The sequence below is a fragment of the Tasmannia lanceolata genome, unplaced genomic scaffold (assembly GCF_043159265.1).
Source record: "Tasmannia lanceolata isolate RefF3 unplaced genomic scaffold, GAP_Taslan_0.1 ptg000002l, whole genome shotgun sequence".
In the NCBI taxonomy this organism is placed as follows: domain Eukaryota; kingdom Viridiplantae; phylum Streptophyta; class Magnoliopsida; order Canellales; family Winteraceae; genus Tasmannia; species Tasmannia lanceolata.
The window spans coordinates 13,033,305-13,043,558 of NW_027518679.1; the positions used below are offsets into that span (position 1 = coordinate 13,033,305).

Consider the following 10,254-nt stretch of genomic DNA (forward strand, 5'->3'; position numbering starts at 1 on the left):
CTAGAGAGAACAACTGCCAGTGCATACCCAAGAAAAAATCATCGACCAATATACCAAAATAGAACAAAGTCAATAAATGCATCTCAAAACTGACACCCTCCTAAAAAAATGAAGTCATCCAAGCATCTTATTTTTTTGTGCTGGTAGAACTGCCTAAAGGTTACTTCAGCTTCCAAAAGATTTGCAAGTCCATTAAAATAAAAAGACAAAGTAACACTATGCAATTATCATTACATGGCGGGACTAATACCACTCCCTACGAAATATAAAGATAAGCTAGAATAAAATAAGTGACAAAGCATGATGATGCTGATGCAATAATTAAAAAGAATGGTGTCAATAGTAAGAGCATGAAGAGAACATTGGATACAACATGAGAAAGTACTCAAAGTGACACAGCTGCAGCTACCTCTTATTATCATAGAATGAGGGACTAAAATTTATAATATAAATACACAATAACCCAAGCCAATAATTGTATGTGTGTAAATCACAAAGAAGAATGACTGTACGTTTATATATATGGATAATACTAATATCATTCCTTACCAATAGCAGGATTAGGTAAACTGAAAATGATCAATCAATGTTTGTAAAGATCAGTAGAGTCAATCAACTAGGATCATTTTGTATGTGAATGTACGTAACACTAATTTTTTTTCTACTTTTATAAAGTCTAACAAAGTGAGAATTCCAATGATCAGAATCTAATTTGCAATAAATGAGATTCAACCGCCCCCTAATTAAATACTCATGAGGAAAATAACACTTGACCTCGGTAAAGCTCCTTAAATTCTTTCTTATAACAACATTCACCTCTTCTCAACATTTGAATTCCAATGAAAATTGCTAACTAGCCAAAACTAATGGCTAGAAAATTTTGTCTCTTACAATGATCAAGCATCCACTATGAAAATTAATGATCTCTTACACAGATAAAGGTTTAAACATCAAACACTAACACAACCATCAGTTTTCCTGCGAAAGTACATACTAAAAGAGAACACTTGAAAATTTTTAGGACAACAAACACATGCACATAGAGTTGTATCATGGCTGAAACAAAAATGAATTATTGCTTCAACTACCAACTCATTTCAATAAACTTGACTGGGAAGCCTAAGAGGAAATTATAAACACATGAATGAATTAGTTCAAACAAACTTGTAGCAAATTCTTTTATAATGACCATGTCAGTGACAATGAAGACATACCTAATAGAAGAAAATTTTGACACTAAAGCCAAAAGTGACACAAACTTTAATGGTTTGCATTCCCTTCACAATATTATTTGGACTGAGAATAAATTGTTCAAGGCCTATATTACTAATCTCCCAGCCAACTTAGATGATTTCACCAACATATCTAAAGCAATCAAACTAATAGATTGAACCTGAACTGCTTCTATGACATGACAACAAAATTTGAAGTGTACGACTTGTTCAAAAAATTAGAATAAACTAAATGATGCATTTCTTTATATACTCACAAGTGGCTGAATTCAATTTCTACCATACAAACTTTTAAGCTAAAACTAATCACTAACTACTTGAATAAGCATGAGACAAATCATGACATGAATCATATCATTTACTTAACAAATAAGCTACAAGCAAAATCTGTCTATAAGATGAATTAAAAACCCCTAAGTGTACAAAATTATTCTTTACACAAAATGACAAGTCTAAACAAATATCAGAAAAAATCAGGAATACATATTTATAGAGGAAAAGATCTAAATTCAGAGAAAGATTAAGATCAATAAATGATTTACAAATGCTATTAGCATTTTATATTTAAAGGCAAACAAAACCAGATTTTAATAGGATCTCATCAAAAAATTACAAAATATAATAAATACCTGAAATGTAGAAACGAGTGCTCCTTGTGTTCTTTACTTTCCTTTTCTTCTCAACTTGATTTTCTTGAATTACTCTTTAACTTCTACTCTTATTCTTTGAATTTAAGCTCTGATTCCATAATAACACCTGATCTAACACCTTAAACCTAAGAATATAACAGATCTAAGAAATCTTGCATCGAATTAGGGTTTGGACATGAGAAAAACATGGATCTGAGGTCTTTTCTTACAAAATTGAGACTTGAGAATGAAAAGGGAGAAGTGATACAAACAAATGTTAGCAAGATATAGAGACAAAGAGAAAAATCTTGAACAAAAGGAAGAATTTTCGAACTGAAAATGAGCTATGGTTAGGGTTTTCATAGAGTAGAAGAAAAGAACTCTGTTTTCCCACTTTTTCTCTCACTAGAAATTAGGAAAAACCCTAGATCCTCCCAAATGAGAGTTTAAGTGTATTATTTATAGGTTTTAGTGATGTTGATATCAGCACAACTATTTTTGATGGGCGCGCGGTTGACGCAAAAATTGATGAGCGCGCGGTTCTATCGTGTCCCATATGGCTCATACTCTGCCCTGCTCAGGATAAATTCACCCCCCTTTTTGTTTACACTACGCTCCTTACTCGCTTCATCTTATTTGGCATTTCTAGTCAGATTTCGACGGAATTTTGCAGGGACCTAGATGGAACCCTAACCTATCGTAAGATGAAATTTGGAACCCTAAATCACTGATTTGATATAGTTTTGCTCATACAAAACTATTAAGGGTTCGGTCAAAATGGGGTGTCTACACCGGTGCATAGCTTGGAAATAGATTCAACGGTCCCATCAGGGTAATGACATCCCATCCGGTACGCGCCGTATCTATCCCTAGAGCCAATGATAATGAAAAACAATGAAAGAAATAAAGAATATAAAATATGATATTATTTTCAGTGCAGTGTGTGAATCCCTGGTTTTACGCTCCTATTTGGTGCCTTTGGATTTCTAATGATAGAGTTCCCATTTAACTTAATTTTGGCCCAAATTTCTTTAGATTTTACAGAGTTAGGCAATGTTTCAAGAATTTCCCAGCAGAGTCGCCAGCCTGTGGACCCCGATCCTGAGGACGACGGCGAGGAGACGAGTCCCCCGTCGGACCTTTGGATCGCCACATGAAGGAGAGCTCTACTGAGGAACCCTTAAAACAGGTGCCACCCTCATAGCATAGCATGAGTGGCGATAAATGTATGAGATACCTCTTGATCCAAGGATAAATTCCCAAACCAAGACATACCTAAAATAACTCAGAGTCGCCATCCAGGGAAGTCAGCCCTGGAACCCATAAAAATAAATTCTCTGTGCAATGGATAACCAGAAATATATGTGGGTCCATGCCTGATTACGAATGAGGAAGGTCCGAAGAGCACTTCATTTTGCCTGAGTGCGAGCACTTGGTCTCTTATGCCATTTATTTATTAACTTTAAAGAGTTTTAGACGAAAATCATGTGAAACGGAACAAACATCCCCGAGAAAATGTCTACCTAAACATGCATGACCCGAGGATAATAAGCACATACAAAATATAAAAAAAGAAATGTCACCTAAGCATAGCTAAGTCACGAGTGTCATGCCTAATTGGTGTCTAAGTTCTGGTGGACAAACACATGCATGCTACAGCTAAAGGTATAAGGTCCGTATAGAAAAATAAGAAAATACAACGAAACACACAACACAACCTGATACCACACACGACACAACACAACAAACCCTAGACTCTAATGTGAAGTTTGACTCGGACCAGGATGGCCATCCCGGCTGCTCTACGTATCCTAGCCTCGGAAAGAATCAGAGTTAGCGTAGTTCGGTGGTCTATTCTAAGCTACAATGCCTAAATGTGCCTAAACCACACTAGACTCGACACGATACAACTCGACTCACGTTTGAATTGTTCAAGTATTTTAGACACTCCTATACGGTCCTAAACTAATGCAAATCAACCTAGTCTCATGTAGGTGGGCCCTACATCCTATGTGTAACTAAGCTGAGACCCTAGAAAGTGGGTTAACTAAGTGCATCCTAATCTAGCCATCAGCCTGACTAAGTGTCTAACCGACGACGACTTGAGGCCTCCTAACTCTAGGGACACTCACACACAAGACACAACAAACAAGACCAAACAAAACTCTAGACAATCTAAACCCCCTCTCACACCATCCTAGAATCTAAGGGGAAGAGCTTTTCAAACATATTTGATTTTCTTTTAAGTGTTTAAAAGGTTTCTTTCTGAAAGTTTGAAATATTTATTTTTAAAGGTTTGACTGGACTTGGGATAAAGATCCTAAGCTGCCTACGTACCTCATGGAAGAGGATCTAGCCAACGTAGTTCGGAAACAAACTCTCCTAATACGCTCCTAAAATCTTTTTGACATTTCAGATATTTTAATATTTTTATGTTTTTAAAGTTTTCAAATGTTTTTGAGTTTCAAATTCCTAATGTTTCTGGATTTTTAAATATTTCAATGTTTTTTAGATTTTTAAAATATTTTAACCCTTTTGGTCAAAGGCCAAAGGGAACACACAAAGCACCACCCTAGGGCAAAACCCTTAGGGTAAAGGAAAAAACTCCACACAAACAAACTCACTAAAAGTGAAATGATTCCAAAACAAGTAAACTAGTGTCCCATTATGAAAGTTAAAAATCCTAACTAGATAAGGCTCTAATAAGACTAAACAAGTCTCTAATGAAGAGAAATAAGGTTATGCTAAAAGCTAAACTCCTAAACAAATAACACTAAAGAGGAAGTGCAAATAAGTTACCGACTCTAACGCTATTAAAATGAGAGGGTAAATGAGTCGGAGACTCTCTAATAACGCTACCAAATATGGGGGTAAAAAAGTCAAAGACTTGCTAATAAACAGAGAGAAAATAAACAAGACGTTAGTGAGACTGGGCAAGTCTCTTAGACACAAAGGTGGGCTCCAAGTATCCTTATTCATGGCGTCTGAATCCAGGTCTGCGATCGCGCGGTCAGTAGAGGGCCTCCGCGGGGTCTGCAATCACAAATAAAGGGGGTCAGTGTTAGAATGTATGCCCTAAAAGCCAGTGTTTGATGCATTGAGTCATATTTATTAATAATATCATCATTTCATGACATCCATGGGTACTTATATTGGAATGTGTGTGACGGGCTCATTAACACACATTTGTCCTTAGGTAGCATCGTAGGAAGTGTCATGCTCATGGATTCACAGATCCTATGGAGCGGGGAGATATGACACTCCGTTTTCTTTGCAGACCTAAAAGGTTCTTGGTTGGGGTTGAGGCTGGACACCTCCTCCTGTACACAACCAGCATCAGATCTTGCCTCCATACACGAATTGGGGTGACTTATCTCGGTCACTGGGGTAGGGAATCCTAAGCAAGGTAGAATGGGTGCTTTGAATGGTTCATGCACTGAATAGGATCTTTTCTAGAATAGCTTGTGGACAGAAAATTGGATAAAACGATTCTACTCAAACAGGACCCTTATATGTCCTTCGACCTGAGGAGTCATATTGATCTGTGGGCCCACTCTGTGACTTTGGTCTATCTCAAAGTAGTTCCTGGTTAGGGATTTCTTACGGATAGTGCTGGGTCATAGGGTGACCCTCGAGGTCAATAGGGATACCCAACAAGGAATCCTCTACCTCTTTAATTAGAGGAAAGTCATTTACAGTTTCAGTCTTAGTTTATGCCTCTGAAAATACCTGGCCAGGTGATTTGATAAATAGTTTGTCAAAATGTTTTCAAATTATATAAGATATATTTTCGGAAGAATTTACAAATGCATTTGTGGGCCCGAGCTACTAGACTGAAAGGTATACCATTGGGTGGGCCCAGGGGGTACTAAGTGTCCACCCCCCGTAGTGCCCAACCCAGTAAATGAAGAGTGGAGGTAGGACATACGTATATGATACGATTATGGGTATTAGATGATCTGACGGTCATCTTCAGGGTAATGTCCTGGTGGGGGCCACTTACCTAAGTGCGACTGTGGTTGCTACATGGCATAGTCGCAGTGGGGCCCATCATGGGTTCCGCAGGATAGGCCGTCGGATCCCTGCGTCGATCCCACTCATTACTTGCTTGTCCCATAAGGATCGTTGGATGATCCGGGATCTGGATTTTATCTTTTGAACGGACGGATATGATCACCTATATGAGATATAGGGAGGAGGAGCACCAAATCATATGGTGCACACACACACACACACAAGTACAAAATATTAATAAATGGGACAATCAGTTATAGACTTTGAAGATTTTTGAGTCGTCACTGGATAGCAACCATGGATATTTTATGTTATCTCTACATATTTTATGGTGACCGACACAACAACAACCACCCCATTGATTATTTTATGGAAGTGCCTCTTGCCTTCTTAAATGAGCAATAGATTAGCAATCAATGCTTGCTGCTGAAATTTGTTTTTAGAAGAAGCGGAGAAGAGTTCTCCATCCCTCCTTAAGTCCGATCAATAACCGGGAATCCGCCAATTCAACTTCCGGAGTCCGCACCTTTGAGAAGGGTGAGCCGACCAAGCGAGGAGTGAATCTTGCAGAGATTGTCGGTTGGGCAATCACAACACCTTTGTAAAGTATTCTTATACTTCTGAATTTTTATTCCTAACCAATAGCATCTAGTAACTAGGTCAGTGTGATTGCGGGAATCAGGCCGAAATTTTTGTTTTACTGGTTTTAAGGCTTCCGTTGCGCCTCTTCGACCGTCTCCCGCCTTACTTACAGTGGTATCAGAGCCCTTAGTTACTTAGATGGAATGTTCCAGCAACCAAAGATAGATCATGGTTTTTACCGGTGAGCCCGGAGCCCATTCCCGGCTATCCGAGGTTGCGGAACATCAAGACAGTGCATGTTTTAGAAACATTGGCTCAAAGTAGATCTTTGATTCTTGCATGATGGAATTTCGGTGATCAGCTGGAATCATGGAATTTTATATATTGTTAGAAATCCAATGATCCCAATAATGCCAAAATCCATCAGCCGGGTCAAAGTTTATGGTAGAAACAAGATCAGCCCATAAACGGAATAAGTGCAGACTTGTGCACTGTCCGATTCTTAAGGTTTTCTTATTTCTCCAGCCACTGATGGATCCTAAAAGCAATCTAAAATGTTTTTTAATAATTCTGATTATTAAATAATCAATATGATTGCATGATCAATTGTTTATTGTTGATGGTGGAACATGCATGAGATGTATGTTGTTGTTTATACGTTCTCTTATGGATGGATACGCAATATGATTGCATGATCATTTTTTATTGTTGATGGTGGAACATGCATGAGATGCTTGTTTATATGTTCTGTTATGTTTAGTGCATGGTGAAAAGTTGGGCATAAAAGGACATGGACCTCAGCCTATATATGAGATACATGGCATTTTTATTTTTTATTTTTTATTTAACTGTAATAAGTCCTTAGGCGGTTATGAAAATAACCGGTTTCCCAAGGAGCATATATTGATGTATTGAATTATTTAGGCTAGAATTTGAGGTTTAAGATTCATGATTTGATGTACTGGACGCGGGATGCGAGCCGGTAGGCAATCGATGGTTGGGACTATCTTCTAGCGAGAGACGCACCGCGATGGGATCGTTGATGCTACAACCGGAGATGGTGCAGCCACATATAAAATATTTTATTTTTATTTTGGCGTCATATTATGGAACTTGTTGTGTGATTAGATCACACGAGTCCTATGGAAATTCGCCCTGAGGTCGGGTGGATTTTCCCAATGCGATTGGATGCCCATGATCACCACTCGGTTTGACATCTTGGACAATGGGGCTGCTGTTTTTATCATGGTTAGTGGGAGTACCCTCCTAATCCAAGATGCTGAACCGAGAAGCACTTTAATTATGTTGTATGTTGTGTATTGCTGAGATGGATGTATGGTTTGGTTAATCTCTCGAAAATACCCTCAAATTTAATATTAAGTTGTAGAATGGGATTCATTAAAAAGGAATGTTCTCATGGCCTTCCGCAGCCATCATTTAGTTGGCTAGTTAAAAGGATGTGCGGTCATATGCCAAAGCAGAACCCGAACCTTTTGTTTAGCTAGTGCAACCATCTGATTCTCATTGAGATATGGAAAATGTAGGGAATGTAATGGTCATATGCCAAAGCAGAAGCCAATTATAATTCCTTGCATGTTTCCTAGGCAGTGGGTTTGACTTAAACGAGCAAAGGATGTTGATGCCCAAAGGATAAATACATCGCAATGCTCGTAGGCCGTATTATATTGGAGATCGTATGTAACACGATGGATTAGAGGAATCCGCTCATTCAGGGCAAGTATGGTCTAGCATATAGTCGAGGGCCAATGTTGCATGGATGGGCTTCCAATGCCCATTGGAGAAAAAGTGTTTTTCTCTTGATCCTTGGGGTAGAGGGTCCCTTGGATGTAATGTTCACTGGGTAGAACCATCGAGTTTAAAAACCCAAAACTGATGGAGATATGTCATGATAATGAACTAATGTGGAAACTTGCTAATTTTTGCCTCATTCCTTTGCATGTAGATTTAAGAAATGGCTTCTTTCAACCCCTTAGCTAGAATCCTTGAGGATAATAAATTGTCTGGTCCTAATTATGTGGACTGGAAGAGAAATCTCACGATAGTACTGAGAGCAGCCAAGGTGTATTACGTTCTGACCACGGTGGCACCAAAAGTGCCAGATGACAATGCCACTAACGAGGAAAAAGGAAAATATAACAAGTGGCTTGAGGATGATGATATGGCCAAATGTTATATCTTGGCTTCGATGACCAACGTGCTACAACATCAGCACCAAGGGTTACCGACGGCTACGGATATGATGGCCAACATCAAGGAGATGTTTGGGGAGCAGAATCGCACTGCTAGGTTCATCACAATGAAGAGCTTAGTGTCCACCAAGATGGTGGAGGGCACACCTGTCAGGGAACACATGCTCAAGATGATGGGTTTCCTAAATGAGCTTGATGTGTTGGGTGCCTTCTTTGATGCCGAGTCCCAAATAGACATAATTCTGGCATCCCTTCCTCAACCCTTTGATACGTTTGTGTTGAATTACAACATGAACAAGTTGGAGGTTACGTTGTCAGAATTACTGAACATGCTTCAGTCGGCAGAGGATCTCCTTAAAAGGAACCGGAAATCAGCCTTCGTTGTCGAGGGAAATGTTCCCAAGGCGCCCAAGTCAAAAGGCAAGGGTAATAAGAAGAAAGGCATGGGTTCCAAGAAACATACTCCTAAAGTGGTCAAGAACAAGGGTGGCTTTAAGAAGAAAAAGTCACAAGGCAACGATGGATGCTTCCACTGCGGTAAGACAGGGCACTGGAAGCGAAACTGCAGGTCATACCTGGAGAGCCTGAAGAAGGGCAAACCTTCAGAAGGTAAGTTTGAAAGTTTCGTTGCTGAAACCAATATGATTGGTCCTGTTTTCTCATGGTGTGTGGATACTGGTGCGACCTCACACATCTGCAATATGTTGCAGGGATTCAGGGAAACTAGAAGGCTGACTGATGGCGAGCTGTACCTACAAGTCGGAACGGATGCAACAGTTGCAGTCCAGGCTGTAGGAGATTTTAAGTTATCATTCTCTAGTGGTAGTAGTTTACTTCTTAATGACTGTCTTTATGTACCTTCGATCAGGAGAAACTTGATTTCTGTTTCTAAGTTGATTTCAGATGGATACTCTGTGTTTTTTAATAAAAATGTTTTAATAAAGAATGGAAATTCCTTGATAACTGAAGGTACAATAATTGATGGTCTATATATACTAAATGCCTTAGAGAATGTTAACTTCACTGAGAGTATAGCGGTTGCAAATACAAAATCTCTAAAAAGGGTTAGGAACACTGCTAATCCGACCTATCTTTGGCATCTTCGACTAGGTCACATTAACCTAGAGCGGATCACTAAGTTGGTTAAGGATGGTCCATTGGATTCAATCCAAGTGGAGCCCTTCCCAACTTGTGAACCGTGTCTGCAAGGTAAAATGACCAAGGTTCCCTTTACGAGCAAGAGTGGAAGAACTAGAGATTTATTGGAGTTGATTCACACTGACGTATGTGGACCCTTTTCTCATGAGACGAGAGGTGGTTTTATCTATTTCGTGACATTTACGGATGACCATTCTAGGTATGGATACCTATACCTAATGCGACGTAAGTCTGAGACCCTTGAAAAGTTCAAGGAGTTCAAGAATGAAGTAGAAAACCAATTGGGTAAAACCATTAAGGCTCTTCGCTCTGATAGGGGCGGAGAATACCTCTCTACCGAGTTTAGGGACTACCTGCGAGAAAGTGGAATAATCTCTCAGTGGACTCCACCTGCAACACCACAGCATAACGGTGTTGCAGAAAGGAGGA

The 10,254-nt window shown here is 39.2% G+C and overlaps 1 protein-coding gene across 1 annotated transcript; it reads left to right on the forward strand.

Moving 5' to 3' along the window:
- The first annotated feature begins 7,317 nt into the window (after window positions 1-7,317).
- Window positions 7,318-9,691, forward strand: LOC143882434 (uncharacterized). The gene is made up of 2 exons (XM_077385928.1): window positions 7,318-9,276; window positions 9,378-9,691. The coding sequence occupies exons 1-2, from the start codon at window positions 8,430-8,432 to the stop codon at window positions 9,392-9,394; spliced, it is 864 nt and encodes a 287-aa protein (XP_077242043.1). The 5' UTR covers window positions 7,318-8,429; the 3' UTR covers window positions 9,395-9,691.
- The last annotated feature ends 563 nt before the right edge of the window (window positions 9,692-10,254 follow it).

Bases quoted from the DNA above. Each gene is read 5' to 3' on its own strand.
- LOC143882434 (XM_077385928.1), top strand. From the start codon at position 8,430: ATGGCTTCTTTCAACCCCTTAGCTAGAATCCTTGAGGATAATAAATTG.